General features: G+C 41.0%; 1 protein-coding gene across 2 annotated transcripts in view; it reads left to right on the top strand.

Moving 5' to 3' along the window:
• The window catches only part of STK32B (serine/threonine kinase 32B), a 335,065-nt gene that overhangs the window by 59,968 nt on the left and 254,446 nt on the right, over nt 1-20,651 (top strand). The window contains exon 2 of one of the 2 annotated variants that reach the window (XM_073610249.1): nt 6,177-6,232. The exons of the other annotated variant lie outside the window; for it this stretch is intronic. Coding sequence (XP_073466350.1) covers nt 6,177-6,232 — 56 coding nt within the window. The remainder of the gene's footprint in view (nt 1-6,176; nt 6,233-20,651) is intronic. 2 annotated transcript variants of the gene reach the window in all.

Genomic DNA, 20,651 nt, shown 5'->3' on the forward strand with positions numbered 1-20,651 from the left:
ATGTAATACTGACATATAATCACACACAAAGGTTGGACTTGATGGACTTGTGTCTTTTTTCAACCTCACCTACTATGTAACTATGTAATAAAAATATAAAATATATGCAAAAACACCATACATTACCTTTAAATTCCAGGGATGTATTCATGCGGAATTTTTATTTTACATATTTATTTTCCCTTCCTCCCTGTTCACCACTCAAAACTTTTCACTCACTGCAATTCTTCAAGATTTTATTACCTTTTCTCTTAATCTGCCTTTATTATGCCAACTATATGCAACTATTATGCCAACAAATACTCCCCAATCCTAGAAATCAAATCCATCTTTCATGACACATCAAATATGTGTGATGTGACATTGATGTGATGTTTTGATATGTCACAGCATGGAGTGAAGTGACTGCACATAGTGTTTCACCTGTATGTCACATATATATTGTTTATTTATTATTTGTTTGTCATTTATAGATTGATAGCAAAAAAAAAAAGTTTAGAGCGCCCCATATTTATCCTATATGTCTTGAGGGAGGATTCGGCAAGTGACTGACATTTGGGACTAAATATCTGGTTTATGTATCTTATCTGATTTTTAAGGGGCAGCTCAACTTCACTAATAATTCACGTTTATTTGGATTTCACCATTTGCACCAATTAGCAATTTTTGGTTTAATTTAGGGCCATTGGCGCGGTGGAGGTGTTGTCTGTTTGAAGGGCGCCGTATCATCCAGGATACCTATATACTACATCAAATATGCATTGCCTATTATTTCTTTAAGTGAATTTTAATTAGTACGTAAAGGTAAAGATTTTTTTTGCATAGTGTTGGATGGAGTATAGAAGGGTATGCTTTTTTAAGTTTTTTTATTTGCTTCTTTTTTTTCTCTTGGAAGATTCAGCCTCTCTACATGCTTTGGTAACCTTTTGCAACTGAGACAAAAAGTGGGGGGAAATTCACCAATTTTCAGGTTTTACCTGAACAAGACGTGAGGAAAAATCCTTCAATATGGCCACCTGTTCCAGTGACAACTGTCAAAGATGTATATAAAAAGAGCCCTATATTCTCAGAAAAATAGCAGACTTTGTAGGCACAACATGAGGCAATGTATTAAAAATATATAACATTTTTTATTCCAAAAATCATTAAAATCGAATATCTTATAAAAACCATTACAGCACCCTCTACATTCAAAAAGGTCAGCAATACCCAAACCCAAGCATGGGGATACAGATCCAGCCGAAATGTATAGTAGTTGAAATTTATCAACAAAAATATGTAAATTTGATGTCAGCATGGATATCAAAAATTAACTCTGCAGGTCCTCCATACTTGATATTCAACACGTTTCACAACAATTGCTTGCTTCTTCAGGACTACTTTGTCAAAGATGGAAATTCCATTCAGATTCCCCTAACATCCTGTTGTGCTTCAAGGTCAGGAATTCTCCATAGGAGGACACAGGCAATGTTTGGAATTTACACACTCTTTACTGTCAGCATAGCACCCCTGTATTTCTTTACTTTATGGAATGCTACAGTTAATGATGATAATAATAAAATAATAATAGTGTAGGGAAAGAGCTCAAGGGAGGAGATTGCCATGAGAATCAGGTGATATTTTGCTAATTAAACTATAATTCAATTAAAATGTGCTACACTAATCTGAGATACAAAACTATTCAATTTGGTAAAATGTTATTAACAAACTGCAAGTGTATCAGTTGAGGTAAGTGCACAGGGGACAAAACCTATTTAATACTATTCTGCGTTCATAAAACTTTCCTAGAAAGATAAGCCTTGTAGGAATAGAGCTTTAAATGTTTTATCTTCAAATAAAATATTGCTGGTTATTTAAACTGAACACTTCTAATGTTAGCAGATAAATCTCTTTTTATCTTTCCTTGGTGTTTTTCCTGCTTTTAGCAAGGTCTTAAAGTAGATTTGTCACCAGGAATCATATTTATGTCTGAATGCATTAGTTTACAACAGAAGTTCTCTGCTCAAAGAGCTACAAGCCTGCATCAGCCTGTTTTTTATTTGAAGAAGGCTACTATTATCTTTGAGGTAATTTACTAAAATTAGAGCAAAACTAACTGGGGCAAACAATGGAATGGTGGTTCATAGTGACCAATCACAATTTTTTAATTAATGTTTCTAAAGAATGAAACTTGAAGTCTTTGATCCACAATAGACTATAGCAGGGGTCTCCAAACTTTCTAAACAAAGGGCCATTTTTCTGCCCTTCAGAATTTAGGGGGGGGCGGACTGTGCCCAGTGGTAGTAAACAATGTCCAATCTTTGATATTAGGAGGAGAAATAGTTGGTGTCAGTGGAAGGAATAGTGCCCCATTGTTGGTGTCAGTGGGAAGAATAATGCTTCAAGGGCCGCATAAAGGCAAGCAAAGGGCCACATCCGGCCCACCCAAAATGTAAATGTGAAGATTACTGCGCTAACTCTGATAAAAAATGAAAAGCTGCTACATAAACAAAATGACAAAATGTAAAGAGTGAATGGTAAATAATGTAGCGCTAAAAAGTGAACACATATATCAATATATAAGTCAATAGTTCAAACAATCAATAGTAAGAAATGACACAAATAAAAATGTAAAAAAGTTCAATAAATGTGAAAGTCCTAAGAAGGACCGTATGCGTCAACCACCAACTAATGATTAATCAAGGTTGGAATATGCTGGCACTGTCCAGCAGGGGAAACATGAAGGATGGTACATCTTCAACCGAGAAAAAGGGGAAGTATATCTACTCTTACCGGAACAGGTGGGCTCGAGTGTCAGCGACAACGAGTCAAAAAGGCAAGGTTGCCGGGTCGGCGGATCAACGGAACTCCAAGGAACCAAGGGCCTCCAAACACGACTCCAAGGGTGTTGTGGGCAACCACCCAACCGAACCTCAGATTGATATATGTGTTCACTTTTTAGCACTACATTATTTACCATTCGCAGTTTGAATTCCAATGGTCTATAGCAGGCATATGCAATTATCGGACCTCCAGCTGTTGCAGAACTACAAGTCCCATAAGGCATAGCAAGACTCTGATAGCCACAGGCATGAAACACAGAGGCAGAGGCATGATGGGACTTGTAGTTCTGCAACAGCTGGGAGTCCGCTAATTGCATATCCCTGGTCTATAGCAATGGATCAGATTTCACCTCTCATCAGTAAAGATTTCCAATGTTAAAGAAAGAATTTCAATATGTTAATTGTGCCTAAGCAGTGAGATTGTACCTCGTCAGGTCCAGGGACGGCCTGTCTTTTAAGGGCGCAGGGGCGCTGCCCCCCCCGTCCATGCATCTGGTCTCAAAATAGGGTGGGCTCAGGGCGCAGAGAATGCGAATCGAGCATACCCAGGTGTGTTACAATAGCGAATTATTACTAACAATCCAGACCTGTTTACGGATGTTGAAATAAGGGGCAATTTAGGAAACAGCAATCACAGGTCAATTAGCTTCAGTATAAATCACACAAATAGGAAACATAAGGGTAATACAAAGATACTGAATTTCAAAAGAACCAACTTCCCTAAACTACGAACCTTGCTAGAGGATATAAATTGTGATAAAATCTTAGGAACAAAGAACACGGAGGAGAGATGGGTTTGCTTTAAGAGAATATTAAATAAGGACATTAGCCAGTGCATCCCATTGGGAAATAAATTTAAAAGAGCGAACAAAAGTCCTGGTTGGCTTAACTCCAATGTAAAAATGCATATAAAAGCAAAGTAGAAGCCCTTCAAGAAATACAGGGCTGAGGGATCATCAGCAGCATTCAGACTTTACAAAGAATGCGACAAGAAATGTAAGGGTGCAATTAGGGCGGCTAAGATAGAATGCGAAAGACACATAGTGGAGGAGAGCAAAAAAAAAAATCTCAAGTAATTCTTTAAGTATATTGGCCCCATAAAGAATGAGGATGGAAATCTGGTTACAAAGGATGGGGAGATGGCAAAGGTATTGAATATATTCTTCTCCTCAGTCTTCACGAGGGAATCAGGGGGCTTCAGTAACCAAAACTGCAGTGTTTAGCTTCATGACACATCTCAGGAAGCACCCTCATGGCTAACAGAGGACAGAATTAGAAATAGACTTGGAAAACTTAACATTAATAGGTCACTGAGACCAGATGGCTTGCACCCGAAGGTCCTTAGGGAACTCAGTCAAGTAATTGTCAGACCATTGTTCCTCATTTTTACTGACAGTCTACTGACTGGAATGGTACCAGCTGATTGGAGAAAAGCCTATGTAGCACCAATATTTAAAAAAGAGCCAAAATACATCCCTGGGAATTACAGACCAGTTAGCCTAACATCAATAGTATGCAAACTCTTGGTGGGGATGACAAGGGACTATATACAAGATTTTAGTAATATAAATGGTATCATTAGCAGTAATCAGCATGGATTCATGAAGAATCGTTCTTCCCAAGCCAATCTATTAACCTTCTATGAGGAGGTGAGCTGCCATCTAGATAAAGGAAGGCTCATAGATGTGGTGTTTCTGGATTTTGCAAAAGCATTTGACAGTTCCCCATAAACGTTTACTGTACAAAGTAAGGTCTTTTGGCATGGACCATAGGGTGAGTACATGGATTGAAAACTGGCTACAAGGGCAGATTCAGAGGGTGGTGATAAATGGGGAGTACTCGGGATAGTCAGGGGTGAAAAGTGGGGTCCCCCAGGGTTCTGTCCTGGGACCAATCCTATTCAATTTGCTCATAAACAACCTGGAGGATGGGGTAAACAGTTCAATCTCGGTTTTTTTGGACAATACTAAGCTAAGCAGGGCAATAACTAACTGGGGTGGGCAACTACATGGCAAATGAGGTTTAATGTGGAAAAATGTAAATCAATGCATTTGGGTGGCAAAAATTTGAATGCAATCTATACACTGGGGGGAGAACCTCTGGGGGAATCAAGGATGGAAAAGGACCTGGGGTCCTAGTAGATGATAGGCTCAGCAATGCCATGTAATGCCAAGCTGCTGCAAGCAAACAGAATATTGACATGCATTAAAAAGGGGATTAACTCAAGAGATAAAGCAATAATTCTCCCACTCTACAAGACTCTGGTCCGGCCTCATCTGGAGTATGCTGTCCAGTTCTAGACACTAGTCCTCAGGAAGGATGTACTGGAAATGGAGGGAGTACAGAGAAGGGAAACAAAGCTAATAAAGGGACTGGAGGATATTAGTTATGAAGAAAGGTAACGAGCACTGAACTTATTCTCTCTGGAGAAGAGAAGCTTGAGAGAGGATATGATTTCAATATACAAATACCGTATTGGTGACCCCACAATAGAGATAAAACTTTTCCATGGAAGGGAGTTTAATAAGACACGTGGCCACAAAATTAGAAGAAAAGAGGTTTAACCCTAAAATGCGTAGAGGGGTCTTTACTGTTATGCCCTGTACACACGATAGGATTTTCCAACAACAAAATCCATGGGATTTTTTCCGACGGATGTTGGCTCAATCTTGTCTTGCATACACACGGTCACACAAAGTTGGTCGAGCCGAGAAAAATTAAATTCAATAGCCAGTGCTGCTCTTTTGCTTGATTCAGAGCACGCGTGGCACCTTGTGCATCGGAATTGTGTACATACGATCGGAATTTCCGACAACGGATTTTGTTGTGGGAAAATTTTATAGCCAGCTCTAAAACTTTGTGTGTCGGAAATTCCTATGGAAAATCTGTGATGGAGCCTACACACAGTTGGAATTTCCGACAACAAGGTCCTATCACACATTTTCCATCGGAAAATCCTATCGTGTGTACAGGGCATAAGGGCAGCAAGGATGTAGAATTCCCTTCCACAGGCCATGGTTTCAGCGGGGAGCATCGATAGTTTCAAAAAACGATTAGATAAGCACCTGAACGACCGCAACATACAGGGATATACAATGTAACTGACATATAATCACACACATAGGTTGGACTTGATGGACTTGTGTCTTTTTTAACCTCACCTACTATGTAATTATGTAAAAGATGGCTGCTGGTTGGTTGGTAGAAGTTAATGTTTTCTATATTTGCCTCTGTACTGTAAGTAATCCTGCATGCATAAATATATAGATTGTAGAACTTGTATATTAAAATATTCTTATATAGTTGGTATATATGACTTCTAAATGTGTTTTTTTCTTATCATTCCTCTTCCAGTTAACTTTGACCACTTTCAAATATTACGCGCTATCGGAAAAGGGAGTTTTGGCAAGGTGAGAATTTATAAATTTAGATTTTTTACTATTTTATTTTTTCATTAAAAATATTGTGAATGGGTTACATATGTTACTTTGAAGTTTACGTCAGTAAATCTAATGATCTTCGCTAATCAACATTAAGACCTGGCAGTTGGCGGACTTAATGAAAGCTAATAAGCTCCTGTCTATGTCTCTTTTTTAATTTCTGTGCATAATAACAGACATCCTGCCAACAATACATTTTGATCTTTTTTTAAATGTCTGTAAAGCCTGTCTTTCAAATGATTATTAAAATATTATTAAACAAAGAAACAAAATAAGCTTAAAAAGCTTCAAGTGTATGTAAACCCATTCCATATAACCATGGGCTTATAGCTTAGGACGAATAACAGTAAACATTCCAGCCATAAATCGCAACAATAATAGCAGCAGAAATACCTTTTTTCAGGTTTTTGATTCAGGTCACTTGATCAATTTTCTCTGTACTGCATGACCCTGGACGGGAGACGTTTTAGCTGTTTGTTCCCATCTACCCTAGCTGTGCAGAAATAAGTTGCACAAAAGTGATCACATGAACCCAGCTCAGTGAAAAAAGAAAAAAAAATATTACTGACATATTATTCATACATTTTATCTTGGGATCAATTACTGTGCTGAGGTCACTTGGGTGTAAGGTAAAACTATTCTGTTTGAACCTATTATGACAGCAAGGCTCACTGAAGTAGCCACTGATAATCACCTAGTTAGAGCTGTCCACTCTACCTGTGATGTGGGTATCTGGGAGATGAGGAGAACAGAGTACGGCTTTTCTGGAGGAAGAAGTGGACCATGCGCACAAGTGGAGTAACACTGCAGAGGCCAGATCAGCCTGAAGTTTTGCCACCAGGATTAAAGAAATGCAAACAAATGATAGGATCACTAGGTATTTTACATTTACTACAGTGATTTTACCGCGACTAAACAGTGCACATACTAAATTACACTTTTGTTTGGAAGCTTCTAATTAACAAAAACGCTTGGGTCTACTGACAATTTAAAACTTTATCTATTTACTATATATAAGCACTCAAACCTGCCAATAGTCTTGAACATCCCAGGAGTACAACAATTGTGGTAGCATATGTAATAATCAATTGATCCACTGATCAATCTGGAGATTTTCATTAGTTAAATACATCTTCCAGGAACGGATCTATACTAATAGATACACTCAAACATATCTAGTAGAGTGATCTGGTAAAGCAACCCAAAGGACCAATTACCAGGTGATTCCAAGGGACAATGGTTATATTTAAACAGGATAACTGCACATTTTGATGGTACTGCTTTAATAAATAAGTTAACCCTTTATATTAAAAGGTCTCTCAATCCAAAAACCCCTTAGTGTTAAAAGCAGTGTCCTGATTGGGTCCTATCAGGTGGCTGAAGCTCACATTGGCCTTCTTGCCACAGGAGGAGGGAAGCAGATGCCACTGTGGACTTGCATTCTATGCATTAAGATAAAAAACCTTCTGTGTGCAGCAGCCTCCCTCAGCCCCCCTAATACTTACCTGAGGTCCATCTAAATCCAGAGATGTTACAGCAGTGTCTCGGCTGCCCAGAACTCCCCTCCTCATTGCCTGAGACAACAGCGTTGCGCCATTGGCTCCTGCTGCTCTCAACCAAAGTCAGTCAGCCAATAAGGAGAGAAAGGGGGCAGGGCAAGAGCATAACTCCATGTTTGAATGGACACAGGGAGCTGTGGCCCGGCTCTGGTGCCCCCATAGCAAGCTGCTTGCTGTGGGGGCACTCAGCAGGAGAGAGGGGCCAGGAGCACTGAAGAGGGACCCGAGAAGAGGAGGATTCAGGCTGCTCTGTGCAAAACCACTGTACAGAGCAGATAAGTATAACATGTTTGTTATTTTTAACTAAAAAAAAACGAGACTTTAGTTTCAATTTAACATATTCTGCTGAGATAATTCATTATTTGCCTAGCTAAGCAAAATGTCCCTAGTACACTTATCTCTAGACCAGAGCAATTTTCACAATTCAGCTATAGGATTATTGCTTTGCCAATTAATATATCAATGCTTATGATATGGAAAATATATCTACTGTATACCTTGTTTTTGAAGTACAAGCAAGGGTTTTTTTTTTGTACTATTGCCATCCAATGATTCTTTTTTTTTCAGCAGTGGTACGTTTAAAACAATGTATGTAACTGGATATAAAGCACAGGTTTTATTCTGTGATCTGTCTGGTTTATTCCAGACTAATGCAATGGTCTCGGTACAAAGTTTTTGAAGTGTTCCCTGAAGCAGGTACAAGGCCCAAAGAGATCACATATCACTCTTTAAGAAGCAGGAATTGCTCTGATTGGCTCTTGTTTACACATGCAAACTTCACACATCAAAATAAAAGCCAGTCATGTTAGTAGCATATGCGTGAGTGAGCACACATGGGTGAAGGGTGAGAAGGTAATGTGGAATTTCATACAAGCATTCAAAGGTTTAAAGGATAATTTTACTTTTGTACAGTTTAGGGTTGAAGGGAGAGCGCAGCCGATATGGTTTTGACAACTGGCTGTACAGCAGCAACAAACTACACTGCTGATATCTTACTGGATTTGCAGGGGCAGGTAAGTATAAGACTGGCAGGAGTGGCTGGGGAAGCTCAACCAAGCTGCATGCCTTTCAACACTGGCAGAGTACCTTACAAGGGGAAGCGGCCAAGTCTCCCAATATTTGACATGACAATGATATCACCCAGGATGTTGTTTACATAAAAACAATGGCAGGATTCTGTCATTTAGTAACAGTAGTGGTTAGGGGCAATATCATTGGGCAGTGGCTCATAGCTGGGAAAAATTGTTGGGGGTATGGGTTGCTGTGGATGACAATGGTAGTCCCTCATGGCGGTTATTAGCTCCCAATGCCATTTTTACAACAATAACTTGCCTATTAGCCTTGGAAAAGGGCACAAAAAATTATTTTGCCTCTCATGAACTCCAATAGGGATTGGTACTATGTTCCGGGTTTGTGGACATCCTGCTGGGTTTATCAAACCTCAAGCAAACTAAACCCACCCTGGTTTGCTCATCACCGCTCATACTTCAGGCGTTGTTTGCAGCACATTATCTACACAACAAAAAGAAAAAGACCATTTTTGTTGCCAATGCTTATTAGCAATAATCTATCACCATTCTGCTAGGGACATAGAGCACCCTAGGCTATCCTTGCTCTGACTGCGTGGATTTCAATTTCTAAGCAAGAAATCCTCACATTATGATAGGCCATGCCCTTCAATATGGAAAACGAATTTAGGAATGTTCTTTTGCTTGCAGACTTTGGGCTTCCCCTCAGCTGCTCACCATCCCCATAGGGGTTATAGCAATTGAGTACCAGCCCTCCCTGGCGGTATGATTATTTCAGATTTTAGGTGCTGAAAGCGGTACCATTATTTTGCGTGGAAATTTGGCGTTTTATATTGTAGGCCTGTAATTCTTAGGAATAACTCACTGAAATCTGTTCTAACAAGAGTCTAGTAGACATCCTGGGTATGATAAAGTTTGAAACACAAAATCATAAATTATAATATAATAAATAACTATCAATAATAACAAATAATAATATAATAGTAATAATACGTTTTATTCAATACATTTTAATATATAATATAATCAAAAACACTGACATTTTTTTTGGCCAAACAAGAGTGCAATATTAGTAGTCATATTGCTTTAGTAAACGTCTCGGGTATGGAAAATTTTAAAACAGGGTACAGCACAAAATTGACAGTCAGGACAGTAGAACCGGGTTTCTTTTCTGATTTTCCTTCCAATGTCGTCACGTTTAGAGCAGCAAACCATACACATCCTTGTGGGTGCTGACTTCTTTTACGTTGGTGGAACGTGGTCCATAAAGTGTCAACCTGTCAGGTGTTCCGGGTTCACAAAGCCACCAGTACGATGTCCAGATCTATTTACAGTGGTTGGTGTTTGGTGCTTGAGAAATATAAGTTCGGCAACTTTCCAAACAAAGTCCGCATGAACCACAGGCCTGTCACTCTTTTATAAAAATAAAAGCGTTCCACAGGCACTGTTCAAGAAGATGCCTGAAGATTTTTTTGTAATATTTTTTTGTTGCTTTCTCATCGCTGGATAAAAAGTCATGGCCTGGTCAGCTCTGTCAACACCTCCCATGGTGTTGTTGTAGTCCATTATGACTTGAGGTTTTATTACGTCTTTTCCACCTTTTGTATGTACCATGACAGTAGAGGTGTTGTGAATGGTACTCATTAGGCACACATCTTTTTTATCACGCCATCTCAGTGCCATCATTTTGCCTTTCTGCCAGGCAACTATTTCTCCTGCCTTGAGCTTTTTATTGCCAAAGGTTGACGGCATGTCACGCCTGTTAGCTCTAACAGTCCTGTATGCATCCGTCTTGTGCTATAGAAGGAACTCATAGAGTTCTGGAGAAGTATAAAAATTATCTGTGGTTACACAGTACCCCTGATTCAGCAATGGCTCAATCAAAGTAAGAACAGAAGTGGTTGCCATTCCATAATTACTGAATCTTTCATTGAATTTGGTCCCTTTCCCGGTGTAAAGGACCGAATTTCATATGTAACCAGTGCTGGCTTCACAGAGCATGAATGATTTTTTGCCAAATCGTGCTCTCTTTGACGCGATGTACTGTGTCCAGCTAAGTCTTCCTTTGTAGGCCATTAGACTTTCGTCAATACTGACGTCTCTGTCTGGTACATAGGTCTACTGGAAAATTTTCAGAATAATTTGATATAGATCCCAAATCTTTTTTCAGTTTTGGAGCTGGATGAGAAGTCTCATCAAATTCTTCATTATTTTGAAAATGCAGATATTTCATTATGAGAGAAAATGTGTACTCCGACATGATGGTGCCAAAAAAAGGAGTGGCTAGTATTTTGTTGGTTGTCCAGTACCACTTCTGCAGGGGTTTCCCCACCACTCCCTGGAGAATAATTAGGCCCAGAAACTTCCAGATGTCCTCCTTGGTCACTGGTTCCCATTTTCTGCTCCTTGAAAACCTCTGAGGTATAGCAGCTTGTTGCTCCTGGTACCGATTTGTCTCTGTAACAATTCTTTCTATGACCTCAACAGTCAAAAAGAGTTGGAGGTATCTCAAGGGGCTGTCATCTTCAACCTCCACTTTGATACCAGGTGCTCCGGTAAACGGGACCGCAGTCAATTGTCAATTGACCGCAGTCAATTGAGCACCAAGTTCGCACATCACTGGGCACTGTCGCAGGATCATCGCTGAAATCGCTTTCCGTGCCTGATGACGAACTTCCCCATGAATCGCTATCACTCACTTCTGCAAGCGATTCTGTCTCGCCGTCACTGTTTTTCAGCAGGTCATATGCCACTTTTGAGGTCGAAGCGCGCTTTTTTGATGCCATGGTCGCTCTGCAGTTTCCAGACAGAAAGTACAGTAAAACTGCAGGCAGAGGCACTGGAACAAAGCACTGGGGGGGGGCAAAATAAGGTCAATTTTATTTTATTTAGTAATGTAATCCAATAGGATTACAATGTATTAGTGTGTTTGTGTTTTATACTATTTGAATTTGCCGCCGGTTCCACCCCCTGCGTCGCTACGCTCGCAGGGAATGGAAGCCAGGGCACACAGTGCATCGGGCGGAAGATCCGGCCGCCAAACACAGCGGGAGAACATCGTGGGATCCCGGAGACAAGGTAAGTCACGTCTTCCAGGATCCAGCGATGCGATCCTGAGTCTGGCTCGGGGTTACCTCTTTTGGTACTAAAATCTCACCCCGAGCCAGACTTGGGAATACCGCTGGGGGGGGGGTAAACCTGGGGCAGTGTTGCATAAAACCCAACAGAATAACCCCTAGATTGACTGGAGTAAAGGACAGGTTTGCTATTCCATAATTTTTTAATTTATTGCAAAAATCCTTACAGACATTTTATCTCCCCATGGACCTTATGATTTCCCTTCAAGCAACTCCCTGGGAGTGATTTAGAACCTGGTCCTGAGACCCAAGCCATCTATAAAAGAATAAGGCATTGCTTATCTGTTTACATCTTTTTTTTTACAAAAACAACTAAATTGACCAGAGGCTTAATGATATACCAATTACAACCCATAACTGAGAATCTCTTGATCTGATGCAATTTCTGGAACTTTCATTGGTTAGGTGTTTGCAGGGCTGTTAACATAGTTTGGAATTACTGAAGGAACCAATGGAAAATAGCTTTTAAACCAAGAGACAGCCATTATACTAAACCTTGTCATGCTGTTTGCCCTTTGCAATGTCCCTTCTGTAAGTCAGAAATGTGTCAGTTTTCAGGGCCATTCTGGGTAAAATTGTAATAGTTTACCTTGATGAAATGTTTCTTCCTTCTTATTCCCTAGAGCAGCTCAAGCCCCAAAGACTTGAATTGCTAGATTCCCTCAGGATCCCCTCTGCATTTTTTTTTTTTACAAATCTCTCCAGAAACCAGTTAACTTTATTCTTCTGTGAGGAAGAGTTGTAATGTGAAACACTCAGCCTTTAAATATTAATGGAAAGTCAATCTTTTTTCCTTTTACACAACACATACATACAATTTGTTAAACAAAACTCCTGTCTCCTCTTATCTTAATAGTTAGACATTCCATTAACATACAGTGAATACTTAAATATTTATAAAAAATAATCTACCTATAAATATATAAAATCAAATTTAACTGATTAAAGCAGGGGGAATTGTTGAGTACTTTAACAGCAGGAAAATATGTGACCTCACATGTCTCATCTACTCAGCAGTTATATTACTTGACAGCCTGAAGGTCTACAAGAGCTGTGACCCCACAAGAAATCACCATACCAAATGTCCAGCTGTGCTTCAAAATAATAATCTATATATACTCTCTCAATGTCTAGGCAATAAAAAATAATGCACAGTTGAAGACAAGTTTAACAAAAAAGCATATGTTTTTCTTCCATTAATTAAACATAGGCCAACCTAGGTTAGTGCCTATAGCTAAGATCTTCCTTAAATAAAGAGAAAAGCAATATAAAACTGATTAACATTTGTCATTTACTTAGTCTTACCCAGTATAGATATGGGGAAAACCATGTCCTATTCAGTGCATTTTTAAATTTGAGAATTATTTCAGAAATAAATGAAGAGAAAGCCAATATAAAATGGATTCACAGTTGTAGGTTACCTATTCCTACCCAGTATAGATAAGAGGAAGACAGTGTTAAGACAATGTCATCCAGTGCCCAAGGCGAAAATAGGAAGGTACTTCTAGCCTGAACCCTCCCTTTCCCCCCAGATGAAGAAGGGAGCAGAGCCAATAGCAGCATGTGCCGAAATGTATGTAATACATGTGGCATGCAATAAACTAGTTCTAATGTTTTGTGTTATGCCACGTACACATGAGCGGTCTTTCCAGCAGACTTGGTCCGGCACACCGGACCCCGTCAGACAATTCGATCGTGTGTGGGCTCCAGCTGACTTTTTTTCCCCAAAATTCCAATGGACCTAGAAATAAGACATGTTTCAAATCTTTCCGACGGACTCGAGTCCGGTCGAAAAATCCGCTCCTCTGAATGCTAGTGCGACAGACTAAAACCGACGCGAGGGCAGCTATTGGCTACTGGCTATCAACTTCCTTATTTTAGTCTGGTCGTACGTCATCACATACGAATCCGTTGGACTTTGGTGTTATTGTGTGTAGGCTAGTCCGTTCATTAGGAAAGTCTGTCGGAAGTCCGCCGAAAGTGTGTCAGATAGACCATGTTACCAGTCCGGTCGAAAAGTCCGCTTATGTGTACGCGGCATTACACTGAACTGAAGAGTTTAAAACTGCTGTGAAAATATGGGGCTAACAGTGATGAAGGAAAAAAGTGTCCCTGCATCGGTAGAGTCACTGGAAGTAAAAAATGTCCCTGCTTCGATGGTGTCACTGGAAAGAAAAAATGTCCCTGCATCGGTGGTGTCACTGGAAGGAAAAAATGTCCCTGCATCGGTGGTGTCACTGGAAGGAAAAAAATGCTTCCACATCTGTGATGTCACTGGAAGAAAAAAAATTCCCTACATCGGTGGTGCCACTGGAAGGAAAGTGTTCCTGCATTTGTGGAGGTAATTTAAGGAGGGCCTAGGAGGGCATATTGTGCAAGGCACAGGGCTTAGAAGTGCGTATCACACAGGGCGCAGGGCTTAGCAGTACATACACTGCAGGTTGCAGGGCTCCAGAGTATGTATAAAGCAGAACTCCAGAGTGTGTATTGTGAAGGGTTTTGGAGAGCATATTGTGCAGGTTTAGCAGTGTGTATTGCACAGGGTGCTGGGGCGAGTATTGCAGACAGAGGGCCCAGGAGTGGATATTGCTCAGGGCTCAGGAGTAGGTAACATATTCGTATAGAGTTCTATATGCAAGCCCCAGTACAGATCTTTTCTCTCCCACTACAAAGCTTCCCCACCCCTCCAGTACCAAGCTCTTTCCTCAACGTGTCCCCCCCACTAGAAAGCACTTTCCTCAATCTCCCCTCTCTTAAAATTCTTTCCACTCCCCCCCCCCAAGTATGAAGCTCTTCCCCCAAATCTCCTCCCAGTACAGACTCTGTCAGTGCAGGAGGAGCAGCTGCCAGGTGATTGGGCAGGAACTGCTCTGTGTGGGCCCAGGAGAGGCGTGCTGTCCCTTGTAAACACAAAAGGCAGAACAGGCAGCCAGCTTCTGTGTTTACAACAAGTAACAGTGATGAGCACAGGGCAAGTGCCAGAGGGGGTGGCATCAAATACAACCGACTTCCAGCACAAAACAAGCCCTCCTGACCGGAATGACACTAGAGTCACTCCTTTCAATGAGGCACGGGAGAAGGAAGCAGCAAAACAATACACGTGCCACAAAATCAATGATAAAAGACAGTAGCCCTTTTTTAACACCTTTGTAGCTACCCAACTGCAACAACAAATACTATAACCAATAATACTTTTTGCAGCCAGGGAAATAAAATTGATCTTCTCCTAGCTAAACTGACAAGGCCCCATGGCCACAAAAACCCCATATTCTGAAGGTAATTGGGTAAATTGGGAACCAACAAAAGCATCACGCAATTAACCTCCTTTTAAGTAATGTTATGTGAAATTTTATTCTGCCCAACCCTCCCAACCATCCCAACCATTCCTTCAGCACTTTATGGAACAAGCTAATTTACGCAAATTAATCTCTTAACAACAGAAACATCCCAATTCCCCAAATACTGTTGAAAAAGTACAATGGGCAATTACACTTCTGCAAATGATATAACCCAAGATTATTACCCATTACCTAGTTTTATAAACTTTTAGTTCTTGAAGTGCCATCAGGTTTAAATGATCTTTATATTGCTATTCTTACCCATAATACTTTGACTTTTTTAAAGCATATACCACTCTTATTCTTAAACCAGGGAAGAATCCTAACCACGTCCAATCCTGCAGACCCAGACTGCTACTTAATACAGACTACAAACTTTTTTTACAAATAACGTGGTGTTTTATTTGAAAAAAATTGAGACACATATGGTATATACATACAGTATCATTACAATTATACAATATGTGGAAACAACAAAAAGGGTTGTGGCCTGATTACATGTCACATATAAGCTAGATACATCGCATTACGTTGTTATAGAATACATAGTGGGTGTGTGTACACACATATCTCAAATACAGGGTTTGTAAATATCCTTATAAAGGAGCCAGACTATAATGAGTCACTAGATATTTCTGTGCACGTAGCTGCATTTCCCAGCCACGTGTCCCAAATCCTACCATACTTAGCAGAGCATTTCCTATGAACATATATCTCTTTTTTATAAGGCAAGACCTGATTGACCGCTGAGATCCATTCCTGAAGTGTCGGTGGTGCATCTTGCAACCATTTCCTCGCTATAAGCAACCTAGCTGTAAACAATACCTCTTGTAGGAATATTTTGTGGAATTTATCTGAGTCAGGGTATATTCCCAGCAAGCATTGTTTCGGACATAGCGTCAGAGGAGATCCCATCTTATCATGTATAAACTTAACTATTTGGCTCCAAAAATCCTGTATCACCGGGCACGTACAGAGAAAATGAAAGAAAATGCTAGAGGGGCTGTTACACCTAGGGCATAGTGGATTCTGGTCAGGTTTAAATTTAGCCATTCTATTGGGGGTTAAATAAGATCTATGCATAATATACAGTTGTGTGGTACGATCAGATAATTTAGTGGACACCTTTTTGCTAGCACCAGACTACAAACTTTTAGCCAAAATTATGTAGACTGTATCCAAACTCACATTCCAATGGTATTCACCTCTTATCATTTGGGCTTCATGTGTAATAAACACTCCACACTAGGCATATGAACTGCTATAGTGGCCAAGATTCAAGCCAAATTAAGGCCTTCCCCATGTTTTCCTACAAAGTTTTTGGGTTTAAGTGCTATTTTTGACAGAATAGAATGACTCCTTTAAAATCTTGACACCACAGTCTTTATGCACATCTTCTCCACTTATATTAAATATATCTACAATACTCTCTCTATTAAATTAATATTAAATGATCAATATTTCTCCACTATTTTCATGTTTTGAGGCACTAGACTAGTTCTCTGTACTGCGCTTCGACTCCAAGAAGAACCTAAGCCCCTCTGACACACCTGGTTACTCATATAGACAGAAGTATAGATACCTTCAGTGGCGGCTCGTGGTATTTTTTTTTTTCGGCGGGGGGGCGGCAACAATGCTCCCACAAGACTTAATAAATGAGTGCACAGAAAGTTGACTAAGGGCACAGCCTGCTATACAGTGTAATAGATATGCCAAAGTAACTTAGAATCGATTTCTGTACCAATAGACTGGACACCTGAATCAGCCAGTTCAGCAATAAACAGTGCACTTAACTACAATGTAAATAGTAATACTGCAACTGGGCTAGACTGCACTCTAAGGGAATATTTAGCATAAGTACACCTATCCTGATCCCCTTCTGTTTTTTATCTACAGGCACACTGATGCACATACACTATAATACCAAAAGTATTTGGACGATTCATTCATTCTGTGCAATATTCATTCTATGCATGTAAAAAAACCTTCTGTGTTCAGCGGCCCCCCAGCCCCCCAAATCCTTACCTGAGCTCCCTCTAATGCAGGGATGTTCAGGATAGCCTTGGCTGTCCCAGGACTCTCCATCCTCATTGGCTGAGACAGCAGCGGGAACGCATTGTCTCCCACTGCTGTTAATCACAACCAGTGAGCCAATGAGGAGAGAGCAGGGGCAAGAGCCAAGCTGCGGGTCTATGTGTCTTATAGATGCATAGAGCAGCGGCTCAGGAGTGAGCGTGCAGTGATGCCCCCAGGTCAAGCATCTTTTTTCTGGGTGCGCTGCCCGGGGGAGGAGCCAGGAGAGCCAGGAGGGGACCAGAAAAGAAGAGGATCGGAGCTGCTCTGTGCAAAACCACTGCACAGAGCATAAAGCAAATTATTCTGGATGGTTGCACGCAAAATTTTTAAACTATTAGTTTTTTTAAAGCAAATTAGCCTTTTCAATTGAGATTTTCCCTTTTTCTACTCCTAGTAAGGATTTCCTTCTAAGGTTTATTTCTCTGTGCCCTGAAATTCCTTTGACCACACTTCTCTTGTCCCCTGTTCCCATCTATCGTTGAGGTAAAATTGAAGGTGTGAATGAGAAAAAATCTTGTTTATTTCCTCACACTTCTACATTTATAAGAATGCTAAGCAGGAATTCAGTAAGTGCCATTGTGGCAGGGCTGTAGGATTGGAACCGTGGGAGGGATGGGAACAAAATTAATTGTATGCCAGTGGGAAGTTAGACTGTTAAATCAAAACAGGACATTTGTGATTTACACCTAGTGAGACAATCTCATTCATATTACATTCTACAGAAAGTCCAATAAATTGCTTCATTTCATTTTGTGCTCAAGTGACGTGAAAAGGCAAAATTAATTAAAATGTATTTGCATCAATCAAATATTAGCAGCGTGACATTTAGCATTACATGAAGTAAACAGAATCCTGGCATGTCAAAATAGCTTTTTAAAGCACAGCTGTATTCATTTTTGTGTTTCCGTTTTGGATGGTAGTGGGTTAAAATCTTTGTTGATTTTTATTGCTGTTTGTGCAGCCATTTGGGAAACATACCTCCTAATATCAGGGTTTGAGAAAGAGGGACAACATGAGAGGAGAAAACATGCAGATTGCTGAAAAGTGGGTGAGGCTAAATTGGGTACTGAGTATCGCCTAAAGTAATATGGTATAGTGGCAGTGGAGCAGTGGAAGTGGAGTAGTGGTTAGCACCTATGGCTGGCAATACTGGGGTTATCATTTTAGATCTCAGCCACCACACCACCTGCCTGGAGTTTGTAGGATCTCCTTGTGCTTGTGTGGGGCTTCCCTGGGTACTCCAGTTTCCTCCCACACTCCAAAGACATGCTGGTAGGTTAATTGGCTCCTGTCTAAATTGGGGGTAGGTGTAGGTATGCACGGGTAGCACTACCCTCATAGGAGCCGCTGGACAGGATGGGTCCACTGTTCTTTGCCTTGAACTTCTTAAGAACCTCAGACCCTCTGACACACTAGGTTGTATATACATTCACACCAGGAGTGTACTCCTGACATGCCAGGAGTGTACAAACATACAATATGACAGGAAATCACTGAAAGCAATACTTAATACCAAATAGTAGGACTACATTAAAGAAAGTCACCAAACCAGGTAGTAAAGGCAAACTTATTATAGTGTCACCCACAGCCCTCAAAATCTCCACTCCTGCTCGTATTTGGCGAGTGGAAATTAACTGAGGGTGAGTGTGAGGCAGGAGCGGACTTGGCTAACAGTTTCCTGGCTGATCGCTTGTGCCAGAAGCAGTATGGCCTTTTTTTACAGGGCATCAGAGTGGCCCGGGAGGAAATTTCCTCCCTGCCCCCCTGGCCGCTCTAATGCCCTGTAAAAAAGACTGCATCACTTCTGCCAGAAACGATCAGTCAGGAATCAGAAGGAGAGCCGGCCGGATCACACAGAGTGGGAATCTCCCACTGTGACACAGTTTGGATATGAAACACCGGCTGCTGTCAAACAAAGTCCTGCCCCCTGGACCGGCTCCTATGATAGACAGCACACCGGTCCAATACTGGTCCAGGAGGAGGGACTTTGACAGTAGCCCGTGTTTCATCCCCAAGCTGTGGTACAGCGGGAGATCCCCGCTGTGTGTGATCCGGACGGCAATCCTCCCAATTCCTTCCTGTCATCCCTGCTGCATTGATGGGAACTGATGAGGTTGCACATAGGGGCACTGATAGGCTGCATGGGGGGGCACTGATAGGCTGCACTGATGGGCACTGATAAGGCTGCACTGATGGGCACTGATGAGGCTGCACTGGTGGACACTGATAGGCTGTATTGATGGGCACTGGTAAGGCCGCACTGATAGCCACTGATGAAGCGGCACTGATGGCCGCTGATGAGGTGGCAATGATGGGCACTGATCAGCTGCACTGATGGGCACTGATGAGGCTGCACTGATAAGACAGCACTGATATGCTGCACTGATGGTCACTGATGAGGCTGCACTGATGGTCACTGATGAGGCTGCACTGATGGGTACTGATATGCTGCACTGATGGGCATTGATAGGCTGCACTGATGGGCATTAATAAGTCTGCACTGATGGTTACTGTTGAGGCTGCACTGATTGGCACTTATGAGGCTGCACTGATGGGCACTGATAGGCTGCACTGATGGGTACTGATATGCTTTATGTTAATATTGTTAAAGTTGTTGTTGTTAATATTTATTTTTGTCACTTAAATTTGCATAAAACATTTAACAGTGTAATTTCAAGAGATGATTTACGAGAGCGTGTTTAGGGGCGGAATTAGCCCTGGTCACCCAATATGGATGGTAACTAGGCAAACATAAAATGGATCAACTCAAGTTGGCATACAACACGATTAACAGTAAGGACTAGACCTAAGATGACATTTGGTGTCCAGATCAGCATAAACATGAGCAAGGCCACTTCAAGTACAGCAGTGAGCAGTAGTAAAGATTAATCTACTAAGTGCAGGAACTATACTACCAGAGTGCATTTATGGCAGAAATGCTTTTCTTAGACCAAATGGGTATACACTACACAAGAGAAAAAGAGGATGGTAGCAGAGGGGACAGGGGAACAACAGGGGCCTGCAAAATAATTATTATGGGAGGGGCAGTTCTTTGAGATGTTCTTCTGCTGGCTATCGTAGGGGCCCTTTAAGAGCGTCTGTGCACTTAATGACAGTCCATATAACCTTCATGCAGTATAGGTACAGTATAGATACGGTATAGTCTCAGAACAGGTGCAAGGTAGATGTGGTTGAGATGCAGTAAAAGTTCGGTATAATGCTGTATAGGTTTCGAATAAGTGCGGTATAGA

Source organism: Aquarana catesbeiana, linkage group LG01 (assembly GCF_042186555.1).
Source record: "Aquarana catesbeiana isolate 2022-GZ linkage group LG01, ASM4218655v1, whole genome shotgun sequence".
Classification (NCBI taxonomy): domain Eukaryota; kingdom Metazoa; phylum Chordata; class Amphibia; order Anura; family Ranidae; genus Aquarana; species Aquarana catesbeiana.